Source organism: Protopterus annectens, chromosome 5.part0 (genome assembly GCF_019279795.1).
Source record: "Protopterus annectens isolate FY-2018-M chromosome 5.part0, PAN1.0, whole genome shotgun sequence".
Lineage (NCBI taxonomy): Eukaryota > Metazoa > Chordata > Ceratodontiformes > Protopteridae > Protopterus > Protopterus annectens.
The window spans coordinates 1,460,465,852-1,460,479,372 of NC_056735.1; the positions used below are offsets into that span (position 1 = coordinate 1,460,465,852).

A 13,521-nucleotide genomic window follows, 5' to 3' on the forward strand; every position below is an offset into this window, starting at 1 on the left:
TAGTCATCCAGAGCCCTTTGGTATTGGCTTTTACTTCAGAGAAGTAGATGCCAAACAGGAGAGGGCCCAGCCCTGAACCCTGGGGGACTCCACTGGTGACTGGTCTCTTTGTGGAGGTAGCTTCTCCTATTTTGATATCCTGCATTCTATGTGTGAAGCATTTGGTGATCCAGCGGGTGATGTGGGAGTTTATTCCCAGTTTATTTAGCTTTTATACTATGCCTGAGAGGGGACTGTGTCCAAAGTTTTCACCTGGTTGAGGTACGAGTTGTGTACCATTGTACCTTTATATATTGATTTGGTGACTTTTTCAAAAAAGTCCATCAGGTTGAGTAAACATGACCTGTCCTTGACCAATCCTCTTTTATTATTTCCATTTTCCTGTATTACTATATTTTTTTCATATGGGAAGCTTACTATGATGTTAACTGCTGAGTTGATATCCAGTAATAAGCGAGTTCCTATACATTTAGGAGTTTCCATTTCAACCACTACTATATACACCTTGTAGGAATGACACAGTACAATGCTCAGTACTTCACAATTGAGCTCTCATTTTGAATCACTGCTCAACTGGACAGATATCCATTATTATACACAGCACAAACATGGAAAACATAACACATCAAGGCCTAGGAGATTCATAAAGAAATTTACAGATTAACGTGCAAATTAGCATTTACATTTACAATACAAATTATATCTACATTTTTTTTACAAAGGAAATTGTGATAACATTTTACAAAAACAAACTGTGCATGTTAGATCTAAGCTGTTGGCTGTGCATAAAAGCATTATGGAATGTAACACTCATATTTTGTATTTAAACAGTTTACATTACTGAATATAAAAAGAATGCAAACTTAAAAGTTACTTACTTTCCTCTTGTGAGAAGGGTATAATTTGAAATGGCTGAAGAGTTCAAACCTGGCATTTCAGCGCCATTAATAATGATGGACACATCAGTGTTTAAGCGATTGATAAATCTAAAAGCAAATAAGAGTATCATTTAAATGGGGCACAATGTCAATAAATACAAGTCTTCAAAGTCAGCAGCATGCATTATAACCTAAGAAACAGACAAACACAATGCACATAAAAACCTGGAGATGTTAAGAAAGAGCTTTTACATTATAACGTGAACATATTCCACCGGTGAGTCATTTCAATTCCAATCAATCAATCAATCAATCAATCAATCAATCAATCAATCAATCAATCAATTAATAAATAAACAAATAAACAAATAAATGAGCTTTTTGTCCTACACAATGTTGGCAAACAGTTACTCTGTGTTGCATAATACTCTAATGTCTTATCAGTATTTATAAAACTAGCTGTTTATTTATAAAACAGGTAATCAAACATATAAAACTGGCTGCTGCATTGCTTTCAACACATTCTATGCCCTTTTACAGTAGATAGCAAAGTACAACCTCAAGCTATAACTATGAATTTTTCGCTTTTGCCATCAGTATGGAATGATACACACTTGCAAACTCAACAAGTATATTTATACATTTTCAGGAATCTGGCTTACTGACTTTTTGTAGAAGATACTTTTGGGTTTACAAAAGAGAGACAACCATTCACAGGTGATGGTTATGAAAATAATTAATAATCATTATTGGGGCATAATTTGCCTTACTGGGTTTAAACAAAAGTCATCTTATATCTTCTATTTTGAGGAAGACCCATGAATTACATGAACTTTCACGGTGGTGCAGCAGTAGTGTTGTTGCCTCACAGCAAGAGGTTCTCCCATTTGATTCCCGGCTGGAGTGCAGGGAGTGCCTTCTGTGTGGAGTCTGCATGTCCTCCCCATGGTTGGGTGGGCATTCAAAAGACATGCGTAAATGGGTGTGCCTTCATTGAAGGTTGAACGTTGAGCTGGCACCTTGGCGTTCGTGAAAATCTACTGCCAATCATTAGTGATCTGGAGTTCTGCTGTGGCGACCCTTAACCGGGAAAAGCCGAAAGACAACAACAACTTGAGGTTACCTGCCACTCAGTTGAAGTGAAGGCCCACCTTTGGCTCAAGGTCATTTATGTAAGTGAAAGTGATGCAGTGTTTAGCACTGCTATCTCATAAAGCTTGGCTGTCCATTTCAGTTCCTAGCCGAGGTGCCTTCTGTATGGTGTCTGCATGTTTTCCTGTGACCATGTAGACTTTTGCTGAGCAGTCCAGTTTCCCACATTTCAATTGCAGCACAAGTAAAGATACTGAAAATTAGTTTAACCATTATAACTTAGAATATTTACTTAAGAAAATTTTCACTAGCTAAACATGAGTGCAGTGAAACATGTTTATTAAAAATGGGTTTAGTCTGGAATATGCCTGCATGTTTTATATATTCTTATTTATTTAACATTTCTTTACTGGGAAGGTCCGCCCATCTCAGTGGAAAGAAGGGGGAGAAGGAGAAAATGCTCATGCTCCAGACATGCTGTGGAAGAAATGGAGAAAAGAAGGGAAGGAAACCCACATGAACACAGGGAGGACATGCAGACTCCACACAGACGGCACCCCAGCTGTTAACTGAACCGGAACACCTCTTGCTGTGAGGCAACAATGCTAACTGCTCCACCACTGTTAAGCAAAATAGTACTCTAACGATATTCAGGTATAATCTATATAGTTAAGATGGGCCCACACAAATTTTCATTGGCACTATCTGTGTGGCCCTCCCTGATGCAAGAGGTAATTCTTAATATTGGGTGTTCTAGGAAAGGTTGAAGTACTGACCTGATTGCCCGACATCTACCTATGAACATTTGTTATAAGAGTATACACATACCTTTGCGTTACTCTGTCACATTACATCACACTATCTCTGTTTTTTCTGACTTGTCTTAGGATAGCTAGTTCTATACATTACCAAGCTAAACATTGAATGGACTTCTGAAGTAGTCTTTTTTTTTTCTCTTGCAATGCAAAACCATAGGCCTAAAGCTACTCTGTTGAAGATGGATGATACACACAATATCAGGTAGACTTACCTGTCAAAACACTATAGGTTTAGCAAGCAAAATATGTTTCCATGAGTATGAGAAACTGTTGGTAGATTATGGTGAGATCTTACCAGCTTTTATTGCATATACTGCTTTAATTTGTCAAATGTATATAAACTTGATAGCTTTTTTAGCTAAGTTAAGTATACTTACATACATTTTAAGCACATGTCTAGCCTTGGTTTTGTTTTGGTGCTTCATGAGAAATGTGCTCTAAAGATCCTCAATTCCCCAGAAAAGCCTATTAAAGGTACAGCTGTGGTAAGACTGCTATGATGACTTTTTTTAATTGAATTTCCCATTTTCAATAGTTTTAACCAACAGTAATAGTATACATAAAATGTAATCTGTTCAGATGCACGGAATCTTCCTAGCTATCATGCAAACATCATATAAAAAGGAATCTTAGATGATAGTCCTTGGTATAAAATGTCTGTAATAGCTGGCATCTAACATTTCATTAGGTATAATGTGCCCACTGTTAGTGGAAGAAGTGACTATTAATTACGTGTATGCAGAGTAGAGGCATATTATTGATGAAGGCAAGTTGCATATTGAAAGGGAATTGCAGTAGTACCTATCAAGTAAGAGTTTAAGAGTATGTATTTACTAAGGGTGACTGCAGATGCACTTTCATCATAGCAGCTAGATCTGGGATAATCTTCAAGACGTATAAGAGAATTTAAGAACCTTTTATCTGCACTTTTTTCAAATAATACAGCATTTTAATTGATTTATTTGTGTTGCATTGAATATTAACTGAAGTGGAAGTTTTGACTCTGTTTTTTCAATTAGTGCTTTCTAGATTTTATTGCCTGTTAGAATTCCTGCATAGACAGTAATTGCAGTCGGGGGTAGTCTCATTCATTGATATTCTGTTACTGCCTATTTAAGTGGTACGTTTTGGAATATTTTCTGCTTAAAACCTGAGCTTTGGCCGGTTAAGATCTACCTGTATTCAACTGGACATATAAGATAATTTGAGTACCTTTTATCTGCACTTTTTTCAAATAATACAGCATTTTAAATTTGTGTTGCATTAAATATTAACTGAACTGGAAGTTTTGAGACTTGTTTTTTCCCCCACCTACTCTCCCTGGTTTTGTTTCGGAGTTAATCTTGGTGGCTTTGAAACTGCCCGCCCTTCTTGTAAATTTGTCTTTGGATACTCCTTCTGGGCCCATCTCATTTGCTCACTCAACTGAGTGCAGTGAGATCATATTCTGATTTCAGGCACTCCTACTGTGTACAAAGAGTGCATCTGGGAAAGAAAAAAAATGTTAAGCTTATTTCCTGCCTTTCCTGTAAGTTGTCTAGACTGTTTGTACGCTTCTGAGCCCCCAAGCCTTTCTGTGTTGAAGGGAAGTTTTCTAGCTTAATTTTGTTTCTTAGAACTAGCCAGTTTTCTAGTTTCAGCACTGAAATCTGTTTTTTTGAACTCAGCACTTGTTCAGAACTCGTTGTAAGCACTAAATAAGCTGCAAATTACTACAGCACTCAACTTTCCTCACTTGTCTAGAAGAAAGCAATTTTTAGTACTTAATAAATAAGCACCTATCCAGGCATGTCTAAGGGTCAGCTCCCGGTGATTTCTCCTGTCTGTCTGGGCATCTTGGGGCAATGCAGCAATTGCCTCATATACACAGACAACCCTCTCCTCCTACCACCCAACACTACAACCTGTAAGAGATGCACTTATATAGCCAAACTGGAAGCAAAGCTCATTTCACCCAAGACAGGACTAGACAGTCAAGAGGAGAAGGTAAACACTTGCACCACACCACACTCATCACACAGTCCCTCAAAACCTACACCACCAAAACGCACACATAGAAACACAAAACACACACCTACATTCCGGAGGCTCTCAGTAAAAATCTGCCCAAGCGTCAGGGACCTCAAAAGCAGAAACGCAAGCAAACTCCACCCCGCAACACAACCCAAATGATACATAGCCCACAAACTCAGTGTGCCACTCAACCACAGTCCATAAGGCATAACAACGTACCCAACACTCTAGTCATAGATGACTCTATAGTCAGGCACACTGATGTTCCACTCACCAGGCTAAACAAGGAGAAAGTTACTGTCAGCTGCCTGTCAGGTGCCAGGATCCACCACATAACGCACGCACTCAGGTCCCCCACAACAAGTACAAATATGACACTGTCATTGTCCATGTTAGTGTAAATGACCTGAGACGTACCTCCCTGGACTACATGAAAAGAGACATGGAGGAGCTCTCCGATCTTGTATCCCAGGCAGGTATAAACCTAGCCCTGAGTAGCATCCTGCCATCACCCAGAATGATACCACAGTACAAGTACATAATGATTGACTTCAACAATTGGCTAAGCTTCTGCTGTCATTCTATGGGGATCCAGTATTTGTCTGCCTGGGATGACATGATCGACAGACCATGATGCTTTGCCAGAGATGGCCTGCACCTGTCGCCCTTGGGATTCCAGATACTGGCTAAGGCTCTTGCTACCCCTATAGTGCCTTTTTTAGGCAAGGTTCAAATGACAAATGCACCACCGTAACAGGTACAAGCAAGCAAAATCTGAGGGTAATGCTACTCAATGTTAGAAGTCTAAATCTCAAAATGCACTCACTCGAGGCACTCCTTAAAATGGAGAACATCAATATCTGTGCAGTGACTGAGACCTGGTTCAAAGCTCCAGAGAGCACCCCTGCACTACCAGGCTATAACTCATACCACACTTTTCGGCCATGTAACCTGGACCGAAACACCAAAGGTGGAGGTGTGTCCATATTCATTAAGGATATCCATACCTCCAGGCTAGTTGCTCAGCATAATGCATCCGAGGCTATCCAAGTGCAACTAACTCTGGGCAAGACTGCAATCCATATTGTAGCTTGCTGCAGACCCCCCCACCATACCCCAGGATTCCCACTCCTCTTTTCTTGATGTACTGGAAAATATTAGGGTTCAACCAAACACCCTAATAATGGGCAACTTCAACTACCTCACCATTAACTGGGAAAACTATTCATGCACCAACTCCTTAGCTCAACGCTTTCTGGAATTCATAAACTCCAATGCTCTGGATCGGCTTATCCACACCCCCACCAGGGGCAACAATATCCTAGACCTAGTCATTACCAACATGAGTGAATGGTGTTCCACACCTGAAGTCAACTCCTTGTTGGTCCGATCCGACCATAAGCTAATCACCCTTGATATCCACATCCCGCCCCACCCCCCATTAAGGAAACCACAGTGAAAAATTTCTACAAAGCCAACTTCATGCTTCTTAAGACAGAAGTGGTAAACTTCATAGCACCCATGCAGATGGACAATACAGTTACAACTGCTGAATCCTACACAAATGCACTCTATAAGCACGTACACAAGTGCATGAATCGTGCTATCCTCCAAAAAAAGGAAGCCAATCTGGTGGTCCCCTGCCATAAACAAACTGTACAACAGAAGGAAGAAACTGTTGCAAAAGAGAGTAAAATTCCATGAGTAGAGGAGCTCCCTGGTCAGACTCAGTAAGAAGCTAATATCCCTTATAAGATCCTCCAAAGTTATCTATGAAAACAAAATTACCACTAATTCCAAGGACAACCACAAAGCATTCTATAGCTATGTCAAGAATCTCGATGGCAACACCCAGATCTGCTCTGAGTTACATTACAAAGGCAAGAACATTACAGAACCAACTGATATTGCCAATATCCTGGCAGATAGGTTCAGTGCTAACTTTACCCCCCTCTCACCCCCTAAAGGGCCCATATCTATACATGAAGAATGCAAATTCCCTGTAATCACAACTACACATTTAAAAGCTGCACTCTCTAAAGCCAAAAACACAGCATCCATGGGACTGGACAACATCCCAGGCTGCGTTTTACACAAACTTCAGAACAAACTGGCTCTCAACTTAAGCACCATGTTTAATAATAGCCTTGCATCAGGCTTTGTGCCCACTGAATGGCGCACAGCAACAGTCATCCCACTCCACAAAGGGGGAGCCACCACAGATCCCGGGAACTATTGACCTATTAGCCTGACGAGCCTGGTCTGCAAGGCCATGGAATGTATCATCATGGAACTCATAAACAAAGACATTGGTAACCTCCAAACTCTGGATCCCACCCAGTTTGGGTTTGTGAAAGACAGATCATGCCTCCTGAACCTGATTGACTTCTTTGAGGCAATCACCAAAGCCGTAGATGAGGGTAAGGTGTTTCACACAGCCTATCTTGACCTCACCAAGGCTTTCGACACCATCCCCCATTTTGGAATTATAGCTAAACTCACTAAACTAGGTATAAATCCTTACGTCACAAGATGGGTTGCCAACTGGCTCACTGACAGAACCCACACTGTAAAAGTTGCAGACTCCAAATCTGACCTCAAAGCAGTGACAAGTGGAGTACCACAGTGTTCCATCCTGGGACCTTTCCTGTTTGGTATTTACTTCTCTGAAGTACAGGCTAACACAGAAGGCCTCTGGCTATTGAAGTTCACAGATGACTGCAAACTAGGAGCCATAGTCAAGTCCCCAAATGATGTGGACATCCTACAGAAGGGCCTCGCTGAGACAGATACCTGGTGTCAGAGCCATGGCTTCAAGGTCAATGCCAAAAAGTGCAGTGTCATCCACTTTGGTAAAAACTCTGTACCCATGAACTACCACATAAGTGGTAGTCTACTTAACAGTGAATGCATGATAAGAGACCTTGGGACACAGGTGGACAGTAGTTTCTCATTTGATAGTCACATCGCCACAGTGGTCAGGAAATCCTTCTATGTGGCACACCTCATCATAAAAGGGTTCTAATCCAGAAAAAAAGAGGTCATTGTTCCCCTCTACTCATCACTCATTAGACCCATTATAGAGTACAACTCCCCTTTTGGAATGTACCTCACAAGACATCTACAACAACTGGAAAGTAATGGAAAATCAAACCGCTACTCCACAGCTGTTTTAAGAAATATGTTTCTAGTTTTTATTAAAAAATACTAAAACGTGCTTCGGACGCAAAGCTAACTTGCAAGTTGATCACCAATCAACTCAATTCTTTATCAGTAGAAGCACCACTACTTTAAAAAACACAAATGTCCAGTGTTTAAGCATACAAAGCAAATGCAGCAACAGTCCTTCAAGGCGTTCGACTAAGTCGTGGTGCTTTAAATGTTTCTGCGATATAAGTCGCTTGCCGAAGCAAACAATGGTTCTCACTCGAGAGAAATACAAAGCTCAATATTCAGAGTCAGGTAGCAAAGTTCAATAACATTTAATAATATTTAGAATTCTCTCACAATATAAAGCACTCCATAAAAGTTGCAGCCATTTCTTGTTCTATTGAACATGAAGCTAAGAATTTTTCTTCATCAGATCATATCAAACAGGGACATCTTTGCTCGTACTTATACCAAGCTTCTTTCCAATAGGATTCAAAGTAACAGACAACACCTTCTTCCCTTTTTCCGAAAGCACTTATCGTAAGTTGATTTGGGACGTTATACCTACATCTACATTTCAAGAAGAAGTTGCTGGTTCTTTGCATTCCGCTATCTGGAATTTCATATTGAAGATTTCTGTTGTGCTGAACACTCATGTATTTATGCAAGCGCAAGGTGAAGTGCAATTTGAAAAATCTTGATGCGTGGATGGGAAATAGGAAATACACCCTGGGGATCACTTCTGTGTCTCTGCTCGACAGTGGCACAGGAAAATATCTTTCTTGGGTGGCATAAGCCAGGGAACCTTGTTGGCTAGGCTTACTTAGGCCCTTGTGCCGATAGCCTAGTACCTACCTATGAACCTATGAACCTATGAACCTATGATTATGTCTTGAGTGTGTCGCATACCTCTCAACCTCTTATTGCAAGAAAACTGGACAAAGCTTAAAATAATGTGGGGGGGGGACAAAGGCTCAAAAATAGGAACAGATTTTAAATCTTGCTCTTAGAAACTCAGAAAGTTGCTAAAAGTAACAGGATTTGTGTTAGCATTTATTTTCTGAAGGATCTGAAGTCTAAAACTCAAATATATGCCATTATTTATTGACTTCAATCCTTGGTGATTTGCCAGAAAATCACAAATTTTATGAGGAACAGACCAACAGTATGAGGCAAAAATTTGGACACTTGCGAGGTATTATCCTTCCATTTTGTGTGGATTTGATGATGCATCATAACTGAATCTATAGTCTTGTGCCATTATTGATTACCACAGATCATTGGCAGGAGACATAATATGGTGTCAAGCCAGTGGGATTTTTTTCACTTAAAGTAATTGAATTAGATTGCAAAAACAAAATTCAAAGCCACAAATTGCGCTAATTATTCAAGGGAATTTAAAGGCACTCAGAGTGCTGGCTTTACTGAGAAGTTGCAGTTTTCAACAAAATTATTTTACCAGTGTTCAGCCATAAAGCTCAAAATAGCCAAATTGTTACCAAAACTGCCAGAATTCACCCTCCGGAACTATTTACTATTATCTAGCCCATCTTGAATCATGGTAACAGAGGTCTGCATGCTTGCTCACAAATGTGTTCAAGGTAAAGAAGTTTGTGGAAGGCTTGTCAGGTGCATATATCAACTGTCTGAATATCGTGAGTTTAAAGAATCAAAACCTAAACATATTAGAGGCACAATAGGAACTGAGCTGGCTGAAACTGAAGTATCTCAAATGTTACAGCTGGAAGTGAATTTAACTTTGGAAAAGGCAATTTAGATTGGCAGAGAGACTGAATTAATAAACAAATAAAGCACTAATGTAGATAAAACAAATAATGCATGTGATGTAAAACACAAAGACATTGGCTTGGCAAATGGATGAGATGTAAAAGAAGTGGCCACTGTGAAACAAAACTAAGGAAAGTATTCCCAAAGCATTTCCTGTGTTCAGGGAATGCCACATCCTGACTCAGACTGGCACGTCATACTCACAATTCATGGACCCCCAGTAAGCTTTAAATCTAGATGCAGAAGCTAATGTTACTGTACTATCACAGGATACTTATAGAAACATCTTGAAGAGTCTGCAGTTGCATGAAGCAGGTACAGAATTACACAGGTGTGTGGGTAAACCTAAGCATGTAGGAAGATTCCTAGCAATGATTGAGTGAAAGGGGCACTTGTATGAGTGATAATAATCTGCTCAACAGAGCTGTGTCATACAAGTTGCAGCTTATTGCCAAGACGTAAATGCAATTAAAGTGCATGTGTATGGTGACGCTGGTCTGCTTAACTGTGAGACAGTAAAGGTAAAGTCTGATGATGTGCTGTGTGCTTTCTCCCCACTCGGAAGAGTATAGGTTCCTAGGTAATTACTAGGATAATGACCACAGTGGTCCTTTTTATGCCTAGCCATGCTGCCCAAAGATGATAACCAAATCTTGTGTATCTTGCGCCTGTTAGGCTAACACCTTAACCATTATGCCAACCCTGGAGTCTCTAATTTTTAAACACCTTTATTGAATTAAAATTAAACTTATGGAGATAATTATTGTAAATGAGAGAGTAAATGATCCTACAGAATGGTGTTTGCCAGTGGTACTCATTATCAAAAAAATGGCAATGTGAGACTGTGTGTCAATTTAAAAAAAGGTAAATTATACAGTCATAAGAGAACATTTCATTCTACCTACCCCTGAGGATACTTTACCTAAGCAGGTTAGTACCACAGTGTTCTCCACATTAGACATTTCAGGTGGGTTTTGCCAGACACCCAAAGAGAGAGATAGTAAAAATTATCTTTTATTATTCTTCCTGGAAGGTTTTCTTTCAAAAGACTGCCATTTTCTATAAATTCAGCACCAGAAATATTTCCACATGAAACGAGTAATCATTTGAAAAGGCATGAGGTGTTGTTGTTAATGTTATGGATGGTGTTAGTGTTTGAACCTGAAAAGGGTATACATGACAAAAGATTACAGGCACTGCTCCAAACTATTAAAACTGAGATTTAAAGCTAAATGGAGACGTGTGTTTTTGGTAAGCCTAAAATCCAGTATTAAATCACTGTGTAAATGCTTGTGGAATCAGTCCAGATTCAACCAGGGCCAAAGCCAAAAGGTTTAATCTGTGCAACTGAGACATACCAGGCTCTAGGTATGATGAATTCCTTTGGTAAATTTGTCCTAAATCTGTCCACAGAGAGCTTTACCTAAGAAAGATGTATCTTCACCGAGGTGGGATGCTCAAGTCCTGCCCTCAGCAAAGTTTTTTTGAAAAAAGCTAATATCTGCTCCACTGTTTGCCTACTATGATGTGACAAAATCAGGTAAACTTTTATTCACTGAAAACTCATTTCACTGAATTTCAATTCACCCATAAAATAGCCAATGGGTCTTATGGCTTAGCCATCCATATGAGTAAAGCAGCACCTTGACCATAACTACTAGTAGTTTTCACAATTGTTGGTTTTATCGGGTCTACTTTGATTCAATGAAAACTCATTTCACTGAATTTCAAAACACTCACACCAAATCGCTGAAAGTTCAAATCACTGAAAACTCATTTCACTGAATGTAAGTACTGTTGGGCAAATCAAATTTATATGCCCTTTTCCCCACTGCAGTGCAGTCCTGAAGTTAGTATTTATAGTTGGGGGGATTGGGTGGTGTGGGGGCATAGCCCACCACCTACTTTTGGTTTTATATTGTTAGTTTTCATCAACATGACATTCATAAATATAAAAGCTAAGTAGGTGGGGGAGCTATGACCCCAACACCCCCCCTAACTATATATACGGATGGATATATGGATGATTAAGCCATAAGACCCATTGGCTATTGCTACAGAATGTTAACTGATGCAAAACAAAGCTATTCACAAATAGGAAAAAGAGTACTTTGCAAGTGCATGTGTATGCCAAATGCTCTAACAGAGGCATGGCTAGATAAGCTAGTGTCCTATGCCAGTCCCTCAGACTTGTACCTCACCTCCTCAGCTCTACAAGTGAACAGCCAAAAACGGTTGCCACCTTTTAAAATGACCAAAGTGGGACTTTTTTTTTTAGAAAGGTGAAATGTTTGCAAGACAAAACATACCCATAGCCAGTGCAAAGGACAGAACTTCTTTTTTTGTCAGGATAAAAGCTTATTGTTGTACCATTAGAGCTGCTTATGCAATTTCATATAACATTTAGATGTTTCAGATACAAAATAACTGTTTTATGTTCTATGAAAGAAAAATTATGAAATATTTTTTGTTCTAAAATCTTAGGACATTTGCCATTTTTTTAGTTTTTTCACAGGACTTAACTGCCCAAAGAGGAACAGGTGGTCACCCTAGAGCCAAAAAAAGGCTTCCTACAGGACAGCAGCTAATGCATAGCATCCTCCAGCTGTTCAAGTGAAGGGCAGTAATACAGCCAATCACTTACCACCAAATCCTTGCCCCCCAAAACTGTTCAAGTGAAGGGCAGTAATACAGACAATCACATACCACCAAATCCATGCCCCCCAAAACTATTCAAGTGAAGAACAGTAATACAGCCAATCACATATAACCAAATCTATGCCTTCCCCTAGCTGTTCAACTGAAGAGAAGTAACACAGCTAATCACATACCACCCAATTTATGCTCCACTCCCAAGCTGTTTAAGTGAACAGCAGAAAAAAAGTCTTTGGACATTCCTGCAGTAATACAGCCAGTTACACACCCACCAAATCCAGACCCATCTCCCAGCTCTACAAGTAAAGAGCAAAAAAAAGAAAAAGAAATGCTAGTTTTCCCTAATACTTTACGTCCAAGGCAATTGCCTCCTTTGCCCCACCATTGCTAAGCTACAGGATTCCAAGATATCTACTGGAGCTAGAGAGGTTCCAGTTCCAGACTGACCACAAAACACTGTTTCAACTCATTAATTCCTAAAATTTGGCAAGAGACTCCTAAGATGCCTGAAGGTGCTGAGATGGAGACATTTCAATTCTAGAGCAATCTATGTGCCTAGAAATCAACTGATTGTGTCTGAAAAGTTGTCAAGAAAACCAATAATTGATGACAGCTATCTTTTACATAAATGATAGTGCTGCTCAGGTGCAGAGCATCATGGTAAATCAACCAGTCATTACTAAAAGGCTTTAAAAAGTAAAACAAGCTATCAAACATAACAATGAGCTACAAATTGACGATTAACTATGTAAAGGATTGATGACATAACCGTTGGATGCAAACAAAGCATCTGATGTGCAAATAGCACACTGCCAGAGTACAATTGTCTGCACATAATGTTTTGCTACTGTACAGAGACAGAATTGTTGTACCTTCTTCACAATGTGCTGAGGTCCTTAAACAAATATATGAGGGACACCGAGGTTGGTCTAAGTATCATGAAAGAACCAAAATGTCGGTATGGTAGCCTAGTATGAACATGGATATTGACATGTTTGTGTCTCCGTGCTAGTTTTGCATGACACATAAACAACCCCAGAAATGAGAACCATTGCTGTCGACTCCGGTACAGCAAGGTCCTTGACAGAGAATGGCCACAGATCTTCCTCCACTCATCATATCCACTG

At 39.7% G+C, this 13,521-nt stretch overlaps 1 protein-coding gene across 1 annotated transcript in view; it reads right to left on the minus strand.

The window, feature by feature from the left end:
* The window catches only part of SLC15A1 (solute carrier family 15 member 1), a 422,183-nt gene that overhangs the window by 75,369 nt on the left and 333,293 nt on the right, over positions 1–13,521 (minus strand). The window contains exon 18 of the mRNA XM_044071289.1: positions 879–986. Within this exon, the coding sequence (XP_043927224.1) occupies positions 879–986 (108 nt within the window). The remainder of the gene's footprint in view (positions 1–878; positions 987–13,521) is intronic.